This window comes from Pseudocercospora fijiensis, assembly GCF_000340215.1.
Source record: "Pseudocercospora fijiensis CIRAD86 unplaced genomic scaffold MYCFIscaffold_3, whole genome shotgun sequence".
Classification (NCBI taxonomy): domain Eukaryota; kingdom Fungi; phylum Ascomycota; class Dothideomycetes; order Mycosphaerellales; family Mycosphaerellaceae; genus Pseudocercospora; species Pseudocercospora fijiensis.
Genome location: NW_006921534.1, coordinates 5,383,302 through 5,402,310, shown reverse-complemented (window position 1 = coordinate 5,402,310; position 19,009 = coordinate 5,383,302). Strand labels below are relative to the sequence as shown.

General features: G+C 51.9%; 9 protein-coding genes across 9 annotated transcripts; 4 read left to right on the top strand and 5 right to left on the bottom strand.

Annotated features, from left to right (window-relative positions):
* Positions 1–169: 169 nt before the first annotated feature.
* MYCFIDRAFT_111312 (uncharacterized protein) lies at positions 170–1,345 on the top strand (the record flags this gene model as incomplete). The annotated part of the gene is made up of 2 exons (XM_007927305.1): positions 170–709; positions 1,085–1,345. Coding segments are annotated over 2 exons (801 nt in total), but the record flags the coding sequence as incomplete, so codon positions are not given.
* Positions 1,346–1,496: 151 nt separating this feature from the next.
* MYCFIDRAFT_214915 (uncharacterized protein) lies at positions 1,497–4,032 on the bottom strand. The gene has a single exon (XM_007927304.1). It carries the CDS (start codon positions 3,874–3,876, stop codon positions 1,591–1,593), a length of 2,286 nt encoding a protein of 761 aa, XP_007925495.1. The 5' UTR covers positions 3,877–4,032; the 3' UTR covers positions 1,497–1,590.
* A 1,208-nt stretch (positions 4,033–5,240) lies between these two features.
* Positions 5,241–5,664, bottom strand: MYCFIDRAFT_83032 (uncharacterized protein; the record flags this gene model as incomplete). Its single annotated transcript, XM_007926181.1, has 2 exons — positions 5,241–5,252; positions 5,326–5,664. Coding segments are annotated over 2 exons (351 nt in total), but the record flags the coding sequence as incomplete, so codon positions are not given.
* A 233-nt stretch (positions 5,665–5,897) lies between these two features.
* Positions 5,898–6,568, top strand: MYCFIDRAFT_83031 (uncharacterized protein; the record flags this gene model as incomplete). The annotated part of the gene is made up of 2 exons (XM_007926180.1): positions 5,898–6,113; positions 6,167–6,568. 2 exons carry the CDS (start codon positions 5,898–5,900, stop codon positions 6,566–6,568), a joined length of 618 nt encoding a protein of 205 aa, XP_007924371.1.
* Positions 6,569–7,013: 445 nt separating this feature from the next.
* MYCFIDRAFT_173860 (uncharacterized protein) lies at positions 7,014–7,475 on the bottom strand (the record flags this gene model as incomplete). The annotated part of the gene is made up of 6 exons (XM_007927303.1): positions 7,014–7,084; positions 7,113–7,120; positions 7,153–7,191; positions 7,223–7,255; positions 7,307–7,323; positions 7,356–7,475. The coding sequence occupies 6 exons, from the start codon at positions 7,473–7,475 to the stop codon at positions 7,014–7,016; spliced, it is 288 nt and encodes a 95-aa protein (XP_007925494.1).
* A 28-nt stretch (positions 7,476–7,503) lies between these two features.
* Positions 7,504–8,535, top strand: MYCFIDRAFT_195882 (uncharacterized protein; the record flags this gene model as incomplete). The annotated part of the gene is made up of 1 exon (XM_007927302.1): positions 7,504–8,535. One exon carries the CDS (start codon positions 7,504–7,506, stop codon positions 8,533–8,535), a length of 1,032 nt encoding a protein of 343 aa, XP_007925493.1.
* Positions 8,536–9,777: 1,242 nt separating this feature from the next.
* On the top strand, positions 9,778–12,237 carry MYCFIDRAFT_187776 (uncharacterized protein; the record flags this gene model as incomplete). Its single annotated transcript, XM_007927301.1, has 9 exons — positions 9,778–9,801; positions 10,498–10,677; positions 10,761–10,824; positions 10,875–11,066; positions 11,119–11,260; positions 11,314–11,422; positions 11,480–11,580; positions 11,652–12,052; positions 12,104–12,237. The coding sequence occupies 9 exons, from the start codon at positions 9,778–9,780 to the stop codon at positions 12,235–12,237; spliced, it is 1,347 nt and encodes a 448-aa protein (XP_007925492.1).
* A 2,305-nt stretch (positions 12,238–14,542) lies between these two features.
* On the bottom strand, positions 14,543–15,866 carry MYCFIDRAFT_71022 (uncharacterized protein). The gene is made up of 2 exons (XM_007926149.1): positions 15,830–15,866; positions 14,543–15,768 (listed from the first exon to the last, which is right to left on the bottom strand). The coding sequence occupies exons 1-2, from the start codon at positions 15,830–15,832 to the stop codon at positions 14,785–14,787; spliced, it is 987 nt and encodes a 328-aa protein (XP_007924340.1). The 5' UTR covers positions 15,833–15,866; the 3' UTR covers positions 14,543–14,784.
* Positions 15,867–16,555: 689 nt separating this feature from the next.
* MYCFIDRAFT_214914 (uncharacterized protein) lies at positions 16,556–18,750 on the bottom strand. The gene has a single exon (XM_007927300.1). The coding sequence runs from the start codon at positions 18,551–18,553 to the stop codon at positions 16,766–16,768; it is 1,788 nt and encodes a 595-aa protein (XP_007925491.1). The 5' UTR covers positions 18,554–18,750; the 3' UTR covers positions 16,556–16,765.
* Between the last annotated feature and the right edge of the window lie 259 nt (positions 18,751–19,009).

The following is a 19,009-nucleotide window of genomic DNA, read 5'->3' as shown; positions in this document are numbered from 1 at the left end:
TTAGCACCAGACTCACAAGTTGAAGACACATCGGTCTTTCTGACGAATTTGTTGAACTCAGGCTGCCCTCAGCACGATGGCTCCAGGTATCCTCGCATCGCCTGAGAATGGCCACGCAAATGTCATCAACGGAGCCTCCGAATCGACATACAAGCGACGGCAGAAAGTAAATGAGTCCCAGCGAGCTTTGGCTCTGGTAAAGGAACATCTACCCAAAATGTCGCCCTTGAACGCGATACTCAAGCTCGACATCGGCCTAGAGTCCGGACCTCTCTACCTCGACGCCCGCTCAGAACCCGTCTTAACCTCTTCTCATGACGAAGAACCAGCCTGCAGCGTCAAAATCAAACCAGAATACATCAAACAATTCGTAGAAGGCAAGCTCGAACCTCGCTACGGACTCTTCAAAGACGGATTCTTCGACGAAACCACACTTCCAAAGGGCGATATCAAAACCGCCGTAAAATTCGCCGACTACCTCTGCCCAGTCGATCGAACCAACCTCCCTTCAGCCCCATCCTCTGAAAAGCTCCCCAAACCTACTCAAGACATCGAACAAGCCCTCTCCGACGTCAAGAAATGGGGATACGGCCTCGTCTCCAACGCCCTAACTCCCGACGAAATCTCGACCCTCCGTTCCGCACTCCAACAACAAGCCGCCGGCGAAATCAACGCCGGAGTCTCAAAGCACGACGGCGGTCCCAAAGCCGTGAACCAAAGAATCTGGACCCTAATCAACAAAGGTCCAGAATTCCACCACCTCCTCGAACACCCATTAATCGACGACATCGTCCCCGAGATGTTAGGCGACTACTTCTTAATCCACAGTTATAGCGCCAACATCGCCCGACCCGGAAACGTCCCGATGATGGTTCACACCGATCAAGTCGGAATCCAGCCTCCGGTTCGAGATCTGTATTTTGGGTTGAACATCATGTGGTTTCTCGAAGATGTTACGGCGGAGAATGGTGGCACGAGAGTTTGGCCTGGAAGTCATTTGGGCAATTTTGCCCCCGACGATCCGTTTTCTATTGAAGGATCCATCGCGGCGGAAGGTCCGGCTGGTACGGCGCTGGTGTTTGAGAGTCGATTATGGCATGCTACTGGGCCGAACCGGATGAGCGAGGGTGAGAGACCTGTGATTTTGATGTTTTTTATGCGGAGTTTTGTTCGGCAGCAAGAGAATAATTTTCTGTCGATTCGACCGGAGGTTGAGGCGGGGATGTCGGATAAGGTGAGGAGGATGTTGGGGTTTGTTACGAACGGAGCTTTTGGGGGTGTTGAGGGGGAGGTTAGAGAGGGGATTTTTGTTAGGAGGTTGGAGAATGCGGTTGGGATGTTTAGAGATACGCATTTGCATACGCCTTTTCGACAGGGGATGAAGTCCGGCTCTTAGCATGACTAGAAGCTTTTTCGGCGATCGACCACTATTGACCAAATGAGCAAATAAAGGAAGCGACGTTCTCGGGGGTGAGCAGCAGATAGAAGAATTCAGTGAAATCTTCGACGCTCCAATTACACATCTATTGGTGCAAGCGAAAGCGTGTTAAAAGCTTCATGCTAGATAGCGGGCACATAGTCGCATGTTTTTCACGCGTCGTCATCAGAGGCATCGTCAACTCGTGCGTTTCTGTTGCCTTCCGTCTCGAATCCCGAGCCCTGTACTTCCCTCAAGAAGGAAGCGATGCGCTCTTCAATTCTCACCACCTGCTCTGTCTGGCTCAGATTTTGGAAGTCCTCCCCGAGACTCCCCTCAAAGTCTTGCAACAGCTGCAGAACTCTCTGGTCGCGATCTGAGCCAGGCACTCGTGGATTCACGGCAAGCCGCTGGTAGATGTCGGTGTCAGAATCCGAAGTGTCACCACCGACATCATTCTGTAGCTCAATCAGACGCTGAGCATGAGCTCGAAAGTCTTCTTCAGATATGCCTGCTTCACGAACTTGACGCATCATCTCCTCTTCGCTTGTAGGCGGCTGCTCGTCTGCTGCGCCATCTTCGCTGGCCGCCGCAGCACCGGCTTGTTGTGCGCGACCATACCACGGGAAGAGCTGACTAAAGAATCGATTGAGCGTTGAAATCTCTCGAGTCTCTTCTCGATACCTCGCTGTGCCAATGAGGCTGTCTCCTCCGGGTCTCTCTGAGCCTCGGCGACGCGAAAGGTATGACGTGAAACCATCGTCAGGTGGCAGTGGATCAGAGGCGCTTTCGAGCTGCTCGGTGAAGTGTCGTGGTATCAGAGCGATCAGTGCGGGCGTATCTGATAGTATCACATGCCTTGCCACATTTTGCGTGATGTCCGAAGAATCTGTAGAAGCCGTTGCCGTCTCTGGCGGTACAGCACTGGCAGTTTCAATCAGGAGATTTGTGTTCTCTGGCGTATTCCAAAGATCCTTTGCTCGCGTGGCGTAGAGCTCAGTAAAGAGCTCTTCCTTCATCGAACCAGGCTCCTTACCCCAGACTGCAGGAGGTGCATCCACGTTGAGCTCTTGCATGAGTCTCGCGATGATGTAGGGATACTTGCCTATCGCCGAGAACAGCAATTGTTGACCCTTGCTCTTGTTGCCAGCTTGGCATTCAGCAAGGCCTTGACTGAGTATCACATTTGGCATATTTACATGGCCAGCTTTGAGTGATCCGTTCCTGCTCAGGTTGAGGTAGTCCAATTCCTGCTTCGACCGGATCGCATACTGATCTAGCACCAGCCAAAGAGCGTATGGATCATTCTCCGGCGATAGCGAGAGGAGCATTTTCGCCCACTCGTACACTGTCCGCCATGTCGCTCGCATGGTCAGATTCTGAATGTAGCGCCAACTTGCCAACCAGAACTCGCGGTTTTCTGCTCGTCGGAAATCGAGTCTTGCTTTACCTTCTGCAAGATTCTTGGCAAACGTGCTGTGTACGGCTCGTCCCAGCGAGAAGAGAGCGCGCTCAAGCAGATCGCCAGATGTCGAGTGATCTCGTTCCTGCTTGGCGATCTCGGAGACCTGAAGCAATGTTGAAATGTGGTATGGGTTGTGTTGTAGAAGCACAATGAGGCGGTTTGGGTCCATTGAAGCCACGCAGCTCTCAAATTGAGACTGTACATCTTGGTACGCGCTGTTATGCACGAATTTGTACAGCACTGTGCCATCAGCTCGCTTCTCCTCGACCTCCATACCTAGGCCACCACCCGTCGCTACGGGCCACTCTTCTTTGCCTTGAATGAAAATGTTTCTTCGCAGTGCCATGGCAGCAAGACCTCCCGATCGGCCATCTACACGTTGTCCTCGCAATGCTTGGGCTAAGCCAACGTGCTGCACCCGCCGTTGCTGTCTCCTGTTCCCACCGACTGCACCTGCCGGCACTTGCTGATCATCATGATCCTGCTCTAGAGCTGCTCGACCGAAAAGTCGTTTCATCTCATTCGCGGCATGTAAGTTGTTCGTGTCTATGGATAGAAGCCTGTTCGCCTCTTCAACGGCAGGATTCACTCCTGCTGCAGTCTTGCCGGAATCTGCAGCTTTGCCATTCGTCGACAATGACTTGAGAGCGGCATCAATCTCATCCACGTCATCTGTATCCTGCCCACGCCTGTCCGTACCTGCTTTGGCTTTCTTCTTCTTTTTCTTCTTCTTTTTGGCAGGTGACTTGTGCGCTGTTGTAGCAACAGGCTCCTCAGGTATCGGTGCTCCAGCCTCATCATCCTCTTCATCCTCTTCAGCCTCGTCCTCCTCTTCTCGCAGCATAGCAAATGCGCTCTTCTTGGACTTTACGGCCTCCCGCTCATCTTCTTCATCTTCCTCCTCCTCGAGCGCGTGTGCTTTTTGCTCAAGCTGTTTCAGTCTTTCTTGCTCTTCCTTCTCCCGCTGCGCTTTTCGCAACGCGCGGGAGGACATTGTGAGGGTATAGCAGCGCGTTCAGAACTCGCGTCGTCGTCCTGCAGTGAGGGCGAGCGCCTTGATTTGGATTCGTATGCACAGTGCGCCTCAGCCTTGGTGACACTACGCTGATTTATCCAGGGAATGGACTATACTGATCAAGACGTAAAAGGACGAGTGCGGTGTCTAGAAAAAGTCAATGGGGGGCGACAGATTTCATTCACGCGCCTAAATCAATGATGACGCCATGTGCCCCGCGATTCAGGCAAATTTTAGTGCCTGAGCATGTGAAAATCAGCTCAATCTGTGGATTTCCAGACAGCATGATCTCCGGGCTAACTTAACCACAGTCTCGTTCCATGTCAAAGGGTAGGACTGTCACCATGTATTGAATCCATTAATGCTCTCAAGCCTTGGCTCACTCCAAAAAATTGTGGTCGTTGCTCCAACTTTTAACGCTGGCAGCAACCCTCTATTTACAATATTAGTCGTGCTGAACGAGACTTGCCGTAGAGCTAATGCGCTTTGCTCGCACACAGTCTGTTTGAGAGTCACTGTTACGTTCGCAGGCGAGCTGGCTCTGCTTGCTGAAGCTGACCCTCCTCAACCAAGCCAAATGGGTTGAGGATGACACGGGCTACGATTGCAAGGTAAGGCGGTGGTCGCAGACAGCTAGTGTGAAGTTGTCCACCCCATAACGACCATGTTGGTGGCTATCTCTCGTGCGCAACTTGTCGCGTGGATTTGGCTATTGAAACTGGTAGGCGCTCAGTCCGTGCTGTTGAAGCTGAGCGTCCATGTAGGTCCGTCCAGAGGCCAACGATGCCAAATTCCTCCTCAGTGGATCCAATGTAGAGTTCGTGCTCGCAGACAATCGTGAGAGATTGGATGAAGCGTAAGTTCTCTCCGAGCACGTCGAGCCAACGGAGGAGATTGTGTCGAAACTGCCGTTCTCAAGTCGAAGTGAGTCAAGAAATTGTGGCAAAAAGCATTTTGTGACTCTCATCGCGCATCTCTCCATCAACCTGACTTATTCATGGCCATTCGTGAGTGATGTCAGTGTAGCCGTCTCCGCGATCTTTGGCCAGGGCGAGCTCTGCGATGGGATTTCGTAACTCCGACGCAAGGCTCTTCAAACGAGAGTTGACGATGGGACTTCTATTTTCTTGTCCAGCTTCGTGTTTTTCTCAGATCGGCTGGCGACCTAGGTTGTTTTGCCCATTGCGTGCGGCCGAGAGTTGTTTGTATCGAATGGAAGTTATGTACGCGTACAGATCAATGGTGGTGCACGGATGCACATTTGCGTTATCGAGCCTAGGTGACCCGTGTTGTGAGTTGTTACTTTGAATACTGAGGCAATCGCTCATTTGATCGCTCATTCTCTAGATTCCATGCTGTACAAAGGGTATCTTACTGTTCTGTCATGTTGCACCGTCCCGTGCAAGTCCTGCTGTTCTACTTGCTTACCTCCTTCACGCCCTCCTTGCCCTTGTCAAATGCTCTTCTGATCAAGTTCCCCGCGCTCTCCTCTACCCTCTCGAATGCTGCAGTCCAGTCGTATTGCTGCAATGTTTTCACGTTCCTCTCGAGCTCAGCATTCCATTTATCCTTGGCAGTCTCAAGCAATCCTGCTTGTACCTGTCTGTTTGTGGGCGGCGGAAGTGGCGGCTGTGGTGCAACAACGTTGTCAAGCAGAAGGGATTGTTGATGTAGGAGAGCGGCTTGGTGGACTCGATTCCGAGTATGAAGGTTGATGGAGAGGTATAAGACTGTGGCTGTTAGGGTGAAGCCGCCCAGCTTGTAGCACTGTTAGCGATATATAGCACCTTTGAGTATACATGACGCTTACCAGCCCTGTCGTGAACCCCATGGCGCCTTTAATCGTGCTTGGTGAGACTGCTGTTGAATGTCGGGCGGAAGTGATGGTCCCAATGCCAGCTCGGCTGCGGCGGCGGAGTCAGGTCCGGCAGCAACGATCAAGAGGCCGCCAACCTCCTGCAAGAGAACACCATCACCTGTCTCGTCTCGATAGAATCACAATGGCAGGAGGACACGTCAAATACCGACATCTGTCACGAGATAGCGCACATCGAAAAGCACTGCTACGAAATCTGGTCACATCACTCATCGAGCACGAATCCATAAACACAACATGGCCCAAAGCAAAGGAAGCGCAGCGATTAGCAGAAAAGCTGATCACGCTAGGCAAGAGGAACACAGTAGCTAGCAGGCAGGGCGCTCAAGCAATATTATTTGTATGCGATCAAGCTACAATTGATTGAAAGCACGAATATCTGATTATGGATAGGAGCCGCATCGCCACCTGCCCAAAGTCTTCAACGAACTACGACACCGATACGCATCACGACCAGGCGGCTACACTCGCGTCCTCCGAACAGAACCTCTCAAAGAAGATCAGGCACCTTCCGCGATCCTCGAACTCGTGGATGGACCGAAAGATATGCGGTTAGCAATGACCGCGAAAAGCATTGCGAACGCGAGACAGAAGGCAGAAGAGCAAGGCAGAGATTTCCGGCTGAATGATATGACGGCGCATAATGTGAAAAAGGTGACGAGATTCAGAAAAGATGGAAACAAGGATTTGCAGGATATGGTGCAGAAGTTTGAGAGATTGTATAGGGAAGGTGATGAGGGTGTGGAGGAGGTCAAGAAGAAGAGGGTGTATCCTGAACCGGAGAAGTCGAGATAATCGTTACTTCTGCTGCGATTATATGTACAGTGCATGTCTCGCTCGGTGTGCAGATGCTAGGATATGGAGATGGGATGGAAGGCCGCCTCTTCGCAGTCAGGCCCAGGCGCGGGAACTTCTCCTCGCAATGAAATACCACACTTCATCAAAATGCTGGATCTGATCTGGTCTTTTCTCGACACATTGACTTGTGTCTCCAGTACTCGCATAATGACCCTCGCCGTGAAACCGGAGTGCACGGCCTATATCTACAACAAGCACATCTGCGGCGACAAAGGTCTTAGAATCTGGCCACAAGAAGACAACGCTTATCATATGTACTGCGCAAGGGTGCCAGAAAAAAAAAGAAGCACGAACATAGGTTTTGAGCTCTCATCAACTCCTCAAGCCGAGCACTACCGGATTACGGACTCCTGAACGCAATTCCACATATTCATAGGACAAATTAGCCGACCCCTCGAGAGCTGAACGAAGCAGCTGAACCGCATGGAGTGAAGCAAGCACGAGAGTTTGCTGCTAGCTTTGTTCCCATTGTGAAATGCACCCCGTTCACTCCAAATCATTCAAAAGCACGAAGCGGTCACCACCTGTTGCCTGGTCGACAATCATAAATCACTTCGAACCTGATATAAAGTCCGATCGCCCTAGATTCACTTGCCTGACACCGTCTGGATATTAGAGAGGCAGCTGTATTTAAACATCGCGCAGCCTTTTCAAACCTACTCTCCTATTCTCCACTGTAGCACCTCGCGCAACTCGACGTCTCAAGACGACTAGTGTCTATCACAACTACACCTGATATCTCGGAGCACCGGACACCTGTATCCTTTTCAAGACTTCTTCGCACCACCGGCCTCGTCCCCGCGCCTCTGTCTGGACATCTCTGCTCAACTTCCCTATCCACCATCCAGTCGGCCTCGAACCTTACAATTACCATGCCTCCATTTGTCGAGCCACTGCAACAGACCCGCAAAGGCTTTCTTGAAGACCTCGGCAAACATGTCCTGACCTTTGATCTGGAAGGTAGCGAGCAGGAGTGCCATATTTGCAGAGAAACTTTCCTAGACTACGGTGGCTCGGCGGAAGATGGCAGCGAGCGAGCTGTAGTCATCCACGACAAGCATGTCCTAGGAGAAAAGTGCGCACGCATTTGGTTCACCGGCATCAACAACTGCACTCATTGCCGCACCATTCTCTTCCCCAAGAGCAGGCCTAGCGACAAGGAACTGCCAGGTCAAACGCCATTCGACGAGAACGCCTACGAAGAAGAGCACAATGACCAAGAGCAAGACGACACTGCCCGGCTCTCCGACCGCGTTCTTCTCTTGCGGCTTCGGAAGAACATCAAGTCTCACCTTGGAAATCTCGACGCGTTCAACGATATGGCGTTGGACCACCTGCTTGATACCTTTGGTTCGAATAATGGAAACGCTCGATTCCGGAGCCTCATCAACGCGCTAGACTTCAGGAGCAGCCGATACATCAGCGGCGAGACAGTCGACGACGTGGACTACCTGCACTACTCACGTCGATTTTACCGACAAGAACGCTCTGAAGTATGCTATACTATCCGCGCCGCCAACTTCAACTCCAAGATCTGGCATTGGTTCGTGACGAGCTTGAGCGTCCGCAAGGCTACACGTCGGACCCAGGCATTCAAGATCCAGGACCATGCCTTCGTTCCAAAGCTCGTTTTCGAGATCTTTGAAGTGATCCGTGAGCTTGACGGCTCGGTCGTAAGCATCTCAGAGTTCGTCAAGATTCTAACGAGAAGATTCGGTGAACTCGGAATGCCTGACTGCTGGCAGACGGAGAGTCTCAAGAATTACAGGGACGATCTCGTGTCTGTGGTGGTCACAGTGGTGAAGGGAGAACAGGTGGTAGAAGATAGAGCCGGAATGGGCGGAGTGGTGGGGTCATGGATGGACGGCGTGGAGGTGGCGAATCTTCAGGTTGCTCTGTGGTAGATGGATGGCTTTTCCAGATGTCCAGCGTTCATTGAGTAGGCTTCTGGGTAGTTGGTCGAGGCTCGGATTGGTATCGTAGATGACCTTCGGAAGGGCTTGGGCCGAATGAAGTAACGATAATGCGAGAAGTTTACATTGGCGTTTTCGAAACAGTACAAGTACGATTTGCATATTATTGTAGCGGTTCAAGACTACACGCAATGCCCCAGCTCTCACCAATCGGAGTGTGGAGAAACACATCCTCCACGCCTGCCAAGTCCTGTGGAGATTCAAGCCGGGTTTGCTGACTCTATAACAACCACACAACTCCTGAGACCTTAGTCTCGTATGCCTGCCGCCACGATCACCTCCTGCAATTGCTAGGCGTGGCACATGATATAGCCCTGACAGGCTAGTAAGAGACGACTTTTCAACTTCATCAGTCCTGTGCGCGTCAAGGAGCAGAAATGGCCACGCTACAAGTATGCCGCGATCAAGATCAGTCGTGGCTAGTTCTCCTGCATTCTAGTCGTCCTTTGGATAGCTGACCTTCACAGCCCAACACGCGATCACCACCTGTTGCCTAGTCGACAGCTATAAATCACTTTGAACTCTTCTTGCTTCTCTACACTTCGACTATTCTACAACATCTAAATTTTCCGACAGAGCCGATCTCAAACTCGCCTTCAAGGGTCGAATCCATAGAGTACCAAATTGGCCCCATTGGAAACCGACGCACGACCACTTTCAACATCGAGATCACGCCGTTGCCCCCAAACTCGTTTTCGAGACCTTTAAGGTTACTTGCGAGTATAATGATTTCAAGGCGAAGTTGCCATACCTTACCAAGGAGCTTAAAAAAAGGTTGGGGCGCCTTGGTTTGCCAGATTGCTGGGCCAACGAGGAATCCGGCCTGAAGGCTTTCCGCTATGACTTGGTCGCAGCAGTCATTCGGCTAGTGAAGGGAGGAGACTTGCTCGAGCAACCGGTGGGATGTGAAGCGAGTGGTGTAGAAGGCTTGTGGATGGAAGGGGTGGAAGTGGTGGATGTTTCAGGTGTCGCATGGTAGATGGATGGTGGTGGCGCTGGTACTCCGAATGCCAACAGTGCGTCTCTTGATGCACCACCCAGCACAAGGCGACATGCACCTTCAGAAACCACGACCATGATGTTCACTCAATACCACCTTGAGTAAGGATACTGGATCGCAAGATCATAATCGCGATCTGCCGTCGGCGCAAGCAATGGGAAGCATACAGACCAATGCCACCACCGCCACCAAGATTGGTCAGCGTAGTAATTCCGAATAAGCTCCTTTACACAACCTATGCATTGACACTTTTCGCGACTGCTTGGAAATTCGGCATGGCGATATCCACCGATACGCTGTTGTGAATGACATCCTTGGGAAATCCAACGATCTCTGCAGATGTTGCCACTTGGATTCAGTAAAGGAAGTCAACCCATGCTGACATTGGGTCCCAGCAATAAGGTTTAAACAAGGCTGAGCAGAATTCACATGCATCGCCGATGAACGAGCCGAGCCCGTGGAATCTGGACTAGAAACATAGCGAATTAACCTCGTATCGGTATCCGGCGTTCTTCAGCCCTGCATAGTCCTGTCTTCAGTCGGAGACCAGCACCAAATGAGACTGCAAAACATCAATTCTTTTCCCTAGCCAGGAGGCAGAAACCATCAAGGTCCACGCCAAGAGAGGCCGGCTACCGAAGTGATTTACGGGTTAGGCTTGCATATGGCCCACTTAAGATGTGGACTTTGATAAGCGACTCCACAGCAGACCAACGAGTATTCTATATGCGTTATCCCGTCGACACCCTTCGATTGCAATATTCACCCAGCTTCCGCTTTCAGACAGCGCTATGGCCGAGGAGAAGCAGGCTGCCGCGGACACTACAGTCGTTTCCGGACCAGAAGATAGTGATGCGGAGCAGCAGAGCACTACAGTGGCTCCTTGCAAACAGTCTCGATGGCGACGTATCGTTGGACTATTCTGGGACTCTGTCGATGGACCTCCGCGAGAGCGACGTTACATCCAGAAGCTTGACACATACATGTTCTCGTACATGTGTCTTGCTTACTTTATCAAGCAATTGGACCAGACGAATATCAGCAATGCTTTCGTTAGCGGAATGCAGGAGGATGTGAGTCACCCCCATGACAAACAAGACAAACATGACAACATGACAAATATGACAAACGTGCCAATCAGGCTGATGGAACATAGCTACGACTCTATGGGAACCAAAGAAATTGGTTGAATACATGGTTCAATATTGGGATCTTGCTAGGTAGAACGCATCGCTTTCCAATCTAGTGACCGCATGCTGACCTTGTACAGGCACGATTCCAGCACAAATCATTCAGCTCCAGCATATACGGCCTTCAATATGGATTCCTTCTTGTGAAATCTTTTGGTCTGTATTGGTAATTAGCATGGGCTTTGCGAAGAATATCAAGACACTCTATGCCCTTCGATTCCTCGTTGGCTTTGCTGAAGCCTGCGTCTTCCCTGGATTCGCAGCTATGCTAGGTGAAGCTTGTCCCCAAGCCATGATAGAAGTGGTATCTGACAGCATGCATAGGTGGCTGGTATGGTCCGACGCAACTTGCTAAGCGAGCAGCGCTTTTTGAGCAGTCTAGCGCTATCGGTAATATGTTCAGCGGCTATCTGCAAGCCGCGTTGCACACTGGTATGGATGGCAAGGCTGGACTGAAAGGATGGCAGTAGGTGACTCCATGAAGATCTGCTTCACCGGCCATATGCCAACGCTGCATAGGTGGATGTTCGTCATCGATGGTCTTATCGGAATTCCTATCGCCATCTGGGGTCTCTTCGCTGTGCCAGACTTGCCACACACGACACGCGCTTTCTACATGTCCAAAGAGGTGAGTATTGCTCAAGGCCCGCACCGAGATTTTCCAAGACTGATCACTTGCATCTAGGAACGAGAGTACGGCGTTGAACGAATCGAGAAGTTAGGCCGAGTTGCACCAACGAAGCTGACCGTCTGCGCCGTTGCCAGAGTCTTCACGAACTGGCGACTGTGGCTTTTCATTCTCCCATACAAGTGAGCATCTCTCAACGCAATTTTGTTTCTCACTGACGCGACGACAGCATGGTCGGCCAAGCCATTTCGGGCATCAAATACTTCAACCTCTATCTCAAAGCAGAAAAATACAGCGTCGTACAAATCAATATACTTCCAACAGCTGGAGATGCCCTCTCGGTCGTGACTGCTCTAGGCTTCGGCATTCTCGCGGACACTACCGGATACAATGCAACAATCATCGTCGCGATCTCCTTACTCGTCATGGCCGCAAACGCCATGCTTGCCGTCTGGAGTATACCCAAGTCAGCGCTATTGTTCGCCTTCTTCATCAGCTATGCTGGACTCGCTGCACAGCCTATCGTGATTGCATGGGGCAACCATCTCGCGGCTGGTGATCCGGTACTTCGTCAGATGCTTGTTGCCTGTGGGAATGTGGCGTCGTACACGTTCAACGCTTGGTTGCCATGTAGGTGGATCACGCCAAATTTTGTTTTGAGCGGTGCTGACAATGAGGCAGTGGTTGCTTTTCCGACATACGATGCACCGAAGTATGATTACGGATACCAAATACTGGTCATGTTTGGCGGGCTTGCAATCATTGGCACTATCGCAATGCACGTTTTGCGCGTTCGGTTTGCAGCGAAATCTTGACCGGAGCAAGCCAACTTATGGCTCTGCGAGTCCACACAAGATTATGAGCTCAAAAGCCTCAGATAACCGCAAGTCTATGGTGTTGAGCTCAGCACGTGAATGTAGCGCCTCGACTTCAGCGGGTCAGTAAAATCGTGCTTGCCTTCCCGGTCAGCCCAAGCATACAAACGCGCTAGCGCTTCCGATTCCAAGTACAAAAATACTGCTCGCTGTTGCTATCATCTCCATCTCGGCGACGATCAACATCACAGCTGCTGAGCCACAGCACCAAGATGTCCTCTCCACCCCCACACATTCGTCCTACAACAGGGCTCACGACTACACCCTCCCTACGTGTACTCGCGCCCTTCCCACCCGAGCTTCGATTAGACATCTACGAGCTCGTCGCTGCCAGCGATCAGGCTGCCCCAGCGCCATGCTTCCATCACACCTGCAAGCGTGCTTCCGTCCTGTCTTCCCTCTCGGACTCCTCGAAGCGCAAATGTCCCATGGCCGACAACACGAAGCCAAAAACATTGACTCAATGCACTTGATGACTGCCCATCTGGGACGAAACGTTCCGTTGGCCGTCATCATCAAGTTTCGTCCGTTTGGAAGCTCCACCGTTGCTGTCTATGGTGCCAGCGCGCAGCGTACATCCATGGTCGAGCCAGAGATCAAGCTTGCCCTTCGCGCTATGGAGAAGCACTTCAAGTCTGTTACCATCACCCTTATGCGTCCAACCAAAGCGGCAGGTAGCCGGAACGATGAGATTCATATCTCGGATCTCGACGCCATTGCGGAGAAATTGAGAGCCCCCTTTGCGTGGATCTTGAGAATTGGAAAGCTATGAAGGCTTAGGAACAGGGCAAGGAGTGATGTGGAGAGGGTGTCCAAGCATGCTTTGGAGAGAATGGCGACGGTTGGATCAATTCTACTACCGTGCTAGAATAAGCCTTGTTTGATCAAATACAAGAACTAGTAGGCCGTTTTTGAACTACGAGGATATCTGCTAAAGGGTTTATGTTTTATATCATTCTAACTGGAAAATATTGTAAGTAAAAAAACACATTAACGCCATACTCCATTCCCCAACCCACCCCGTCCGTTTCCCCTACCATTACTCCAACCCCAACCACCAACTATACACACTCAATGATTCTCCAATCTATCCAAAAACGCCTCCGCCCTGCCGGCGTTTCTTCTCGCAGCCGGACTAGGACTTGGCGGGCTCCTGGCCCGACCAATAGTGTAGTAATTCTCTTCGGCCTCCTCAAGCCTCTGGGCTCTTGTCTTAGGAGGAGTACGAGGGGCAGGAATCTGACCTGACATCGCCCACCGATGCTGAGGTGGTGTAGTGGGACGACGTCTACGACCGATTTCTTTGAAAGCCTTGGTGACCCTATGACCGAGTTGATTGGCTTTGTTGCCAATGGCGTTCAGAGTGCCGGCACGACGGGGACCGCGTGGAGGGGAGGGTTGATTGTAGCCAAAGTCCAGAGCAGTAGCACGACGATCTTGGGGGGCGGGGAAGAGTGTAGCGTTAGGGTCGTAAGTGGAATTTGCAACTCGGGCGTTCCAATCGATCTCCCTTGATGCTGGTCTGGCCATTTCTACTTCCTCCTCGGCATCGGCATCGACCATTTCAAAGTCACGGGACACCGGCCATGCTTGATGTCTCGCTGTTTCAGCGTCGTGAGCGAGCAACGTGTTGGAGAGCTCTTGAAGTGACTCAGAGGCTCGGGACAATTGCCGTGCTGCGGCACGTAGGGAGGGAGAAGAACTCTCCGTGGGCATCATATAACCGTCACCTGGGGCAATTTGCCCTCTTCTCATCATTTCTTCGATATCGCGATTGATGATTCGATTCCTAGAAATTCTAGCGCTTCGTGACTCTCTAGAGGGCGAGACGTTGTGATCTCCCATCCTGACCCTGGCGTTGATTTCCTCTTGAGGGCGTACGAGGTGTGAGAAGCGATTAGGTTCAGGTGAGGCTCCATTGCGACGGGATGAATAGTACCAGACAGGATCTGCCTTGCGTCTTCGACCGCGATTGGCATCAGGATCGGCCAAGATGGCTGCATTGTACTTCCGGACTCTCTCTCGGTCTCGCAAGAAGCTTTGATATCGTTCCGCGTCCAGTTCTTCCGATGTCGTTCGTCTGGTGGGCGCCATTTCGGAGCTCTGAAGTGCGGTCGAAGTGAATTGCGAGAGGTCAGAATGGTGCCAGCTTCACGTCTTGGGCCATATAGATACAAGGACGGATGAGCTTCCTTTCAGCGTCGCCGGATCCGGCGTTGCGATTATGGACTCCTTTTTGATGATGCTCATGGAGAGACAACAAAGAAGTTGTGAGCAAGTCTACGAGATGCGTTGTTGGACAAAGGACAAGCCGTTCTGAATACAATTGAATCCGCATTGTAGCTCGAACCGGAGCTTCTAGGCCGGCGATGCATTTCGGATCTCTATAATTTCTTTTGGGAAGAGTCATATCCCTTCCATGTCATGGGGTATCATGCGTCTAGCAAATTCCGACGTCGAATCGTGAAGGGCCGTCACCAATGCAGCCTACGTCCCACTCGCCTCCCTATAGAATGCCAAAGTCTTGCCAGCGCCGGCCGTCACAAAAATCTCATTTCTCGCAGTAGGGGAGTGCCAGAGCCATTTGACAGCCCACAGACACTTTTCGCTCTCCGTCTGCGTGGCCACGCACTCTCGTCGCTCAATGCTCCAGATCTTCGCCTTGCCGTCATAGCTACCGCTGAGAAGATACTCGCCACTCCAGTTCCAGTCGAGACTCATTATCCAGCTTGCATGACCTGTCAAGTTGGCGACCTGCTCGCCGCTGCGGGTGTCGTAAAGCGCAATGATTCTGGCGTCTCCAGCGGCTGCAAGATATCGATTGGCAGGACTAAATTTGACACTTCGCACAGGCCTGATAAGTCCACTTAGAGAGTGCGCAAGCCGTCGAGTGCTGTTGTTGAAGATGTAGATGCTTCCGTTCTGGTGCCCGGATGCAGTCATCTCGCCATTTGGAGAGACGTCAACACTCATGCCAAAGCTGCCTTTCGTCTCGTACTGTGTAATCTTCTCGGCTTTGCCTTCTGAGATGGGTTTTGTATCGTAGACATTGACGCGACCATCGGAAGAGGTGATGGCAAGATATTGTCCGTTCTCGCTCAACGCTGGCGCCCAGTGTTCGCCAGCCTTCTTCTCGCCCACAATGTCCCCTTTAAACCGCCATTGACCGTCTTCTGCGCACTCCCATACCTTCACATCGCCTGCGAAGCCCACACTTGCTGCTACTCTGCCGTCGAGGCTGGTGCAGACATGGTGGCAGCCTAGCTTGTGCACCTTTTCGAGGGTTTGAACGAGAGGGTAAGGGTCTTCATCTTCAGCAGTATCGGCATGGATCGTCTTGCCCTTTGTGCTGCGGATCTTAATGCTTGATGATCCGGAGGCTGTCAAGAGATGTGAAGGCGTGACGGCGAGTGAGAAGATGTCAGTGGGATGCGCGTCGGGGATGGTGAGGGTTTGGAGGTATTGCTTGGACTGAGATATGTGATTAGCAACAAAGGCTCTCCAATCCTGGATGAGTAGAAACTAGCTATACCATTATTGCAAGCACCTCTCGCGACACGACAGCGTGTGCCTACTGTAGTCGTTTCGTCAAAAACGATCATGTACATAGTAATCCCAATGGTGAAGTCAAGGTGGGGTCGAAGCTCAGTCGCGCTCTTTCCGCGCCAACTCCCTTCCCATTAGAATGATACTTCAAGAAAGCTTCAAGTCTGCAGATGCAGAGTATGGGCTCACATCAATGCCGCCCCAATGGAATTTCCTTCCGAAAGCATGGTATGGACGTTCAGGTTCGAGAGGACTGGGCGGCATTACGTCCCAGTCCATGCATTCAATCAACGTCACGCTTCACCAAGAGCTTGGCGCGCTTTCGCATACAGTACACAGCTCCGTACCATATGGAACAAGAGGCCTCGTAGCTTGAATATGCACTGGCTCAAGAATAGTACAAGAGCATGCTCAGCTGTGCGCTAGGCTTGGCCATCGCCGGCGCAAAGACCGTAGTGAGTCAGCCAAAACGGATATACTAGGGATTATGCGTGTAAATTCGAGTCTGAATAGGATCATTGTTGTGGGAAAGCGATAGATTTCAAGTGTCGGATTCCGGAACGGCATCGACTTTATCTTTGAAAGAGCTTGCGGAGTGGGTGATGGGTGAAGAAGAATTGTGAGGGTTTGAAGTGTAACTACATCATTTGGAGACAGAAGATTCGGAATGTGGGAACGAAGAAGGTGGGTGGAGGAGCGGGTGAGTATTACTCAGAATCACTGGTAAATTATGATTGTTGTTGCTGAGATGAAGCGGCCGGAGCCGAATTTGATGTAGAGACCATGTTGATGTGGACTTTCAGTGATCTCACCTGAGAGAGTGATTTGGGGTGCGTGCTTATCATCCTGTTCCAAAGAATGATCCAAGGTCTCCAAAGAATCCTCGATACCACGACCTCTGGGTGCTCCCGGCCCAAGGTTTCTAATCAATGCCGACGTGCTCCCAGTCCTTGACCCTAAGTCCTGCTCCTTTAGGTGCTTCAATCATATTGCTGAACCTGCCGCTTCTTCCAGAATTGGTATATGGTATCGATGTGCCGTCCTTGTTCCGCTTCGCTGCCGTCTTGCTATGCTTGCGTAGTTTCTTGCGAGCGACCATGACGGGAACGCTGCTCTTGGTGACTAGATAGTTGGAAAAGCTGCCGAGCAGCACACCCTTGACTGCGCTGCGTCCACGAGAGCCAATAATGACAAGTGTCGGCGAGAGAAAGTCAATGACTTCTGTGATCATATGTCTGGGCGATTTGCAATGGAAGACCTCGACCACAACACGAACTTGAAGACGAGTCTTTCTAAGCAGGCGTACACACCGCTCAGTGATCGATTCCAATGCTTTCCGTCGCTCGGCATCGGCAGAATCATGCACACCTCGGCTTCTACTCCGAGAGTCGCTTGGTCCGGCTCCGAGACTTGATCGAGCAAGTGGTGATGGTCCTGGGTTGCTCGGTCCGTGTTGCGCGACAGTTGGCAGTCCCTTGACGATGGCTGCCGTATCCCTCACAGATTCGGCACCATGGCCGATTTCGACGCCACCTAAGCTTTCGCCTGTCCCAACCGACTCCTCATCTGCTGCCATCACAGCGAATAAGGTGTCGCCGTCGCGAAGAACTGTGCCAATCGTCCACTCAAGAGCGTATTCGGCTTCGGGTGATATGTCAGTGGCCACGAGGTACATGCGCTGTCGTTTTCGTCCTTCTTCCGCCTCCCGCTGGAAGTGCTCGAAATCACCGCGCAAGATCTGGCGAATAACGCGGTGCGCAGACGGAGTGGAGTGAATATCAGACATGCGGAGCGAAAGCTTTTGGGCCGCTCTCAATTCCGATTGCGACTCATCATCCGACTGCAAAGGCGTGCTTGCGCCACTAGGTGCAGCATCGAATGCAGTGGAAGGATGTACACGTCTTCGGCCGCCTGGGCTTCGGCCGGCGACCTGTACTTTACGCTCCTTGATGAAACTGAGTTTGCTTTGTCCTTTCGTGGGATCCGGCTTCGCGCCACTAGCGAATTCGTCGACCGGTTCCCTTTCTGAATCAGACTCGCTTTCCTCCCGAACGTTGATCGCTTTTCCGGAAGTAGTCCTACCAGGCTCAGGACGCTTCCTACCCCGTCCTCGACTGCTTTCGTCTCTGTCTGTGTCGTTGTCATCATCTGCATCGGCGTCATCATCGCTCTCCTGAGGGTGCCCAGGTTCCGGCGGGTCTTCTGCTAGCCTCACATTCGCACTGTCACCACTGGCGTGGCGAGCGTGACCATGACTGGAGACTGGAGACGGAGCAGGACTGCTGTTTGCACTTCTAGGCCTTCGAGGGTCATTTGGCCCAAGATCTCCAGGTAGCGCACTTGGTGCTGGCGACTTTGGCCTTCTGGGGTCTTTTGCACCCAAGTCTCCGGGTAGGCGTATCTTAGAAGTACCATAAACAGTGGACATAGCGCCAGGCCTTCTGCTGCGGTCAGGGATGGGATTTCCTAAACGATCAAACTTTGGCCTCGTAGCATAGTAGTCCTCGTTCGAACTATGACGATGATGCTGGACTGGCGGGCTCACCGGTGGAGACAGTGGCGGCGAGTTTGGTGGTGAGGCCGTTGACTGTGATGTTTGCGTTGTAGTTGTGCCTGCCGAGGGAGGATGCGCCACGGGAGCCGTGTCGTTCTTTTTGGCCACTTCATCCACGGCGACGCGGATGGGCGGGAGATCGCCTTCTTCTGACATCTCGAAAGACGAGACAGACTTCCAGAAATCCAAGCGGTCGACTCCACGCCTGTGATGATGTTTGTTGTTGAGAGCGTCGTAGATCTTGAGTCGGTGTCTGCGATAGCCCCAGCGCGATGGAAGCTACGCGTACGAGCTCGGCTCTGCTTGGCAAGTGTGAAGAAGCAGCACTGATGACTCTAGATTCAATGATGTGTGGTGCTAGGAATGTTTGTACAGTCACGAGACGGGTATTGGGTTGTTTTAGAGTCTGACACGAGGTTGATGGAGGGGTGGCGTGTCGGCAATTGCTGGGATCGTTCGGCTACGACGACCTCTTTTCACATGCATCGCCCTTGCATTGCCACTTCATCAACATTCACTCGCCAGCAAGCCACCTCATCTATTCTGCACCACTCCAATGAGCTCAACGATAGCATCGGCATACCCACGGAAGGTACTGTCGAGAGAGTTGGC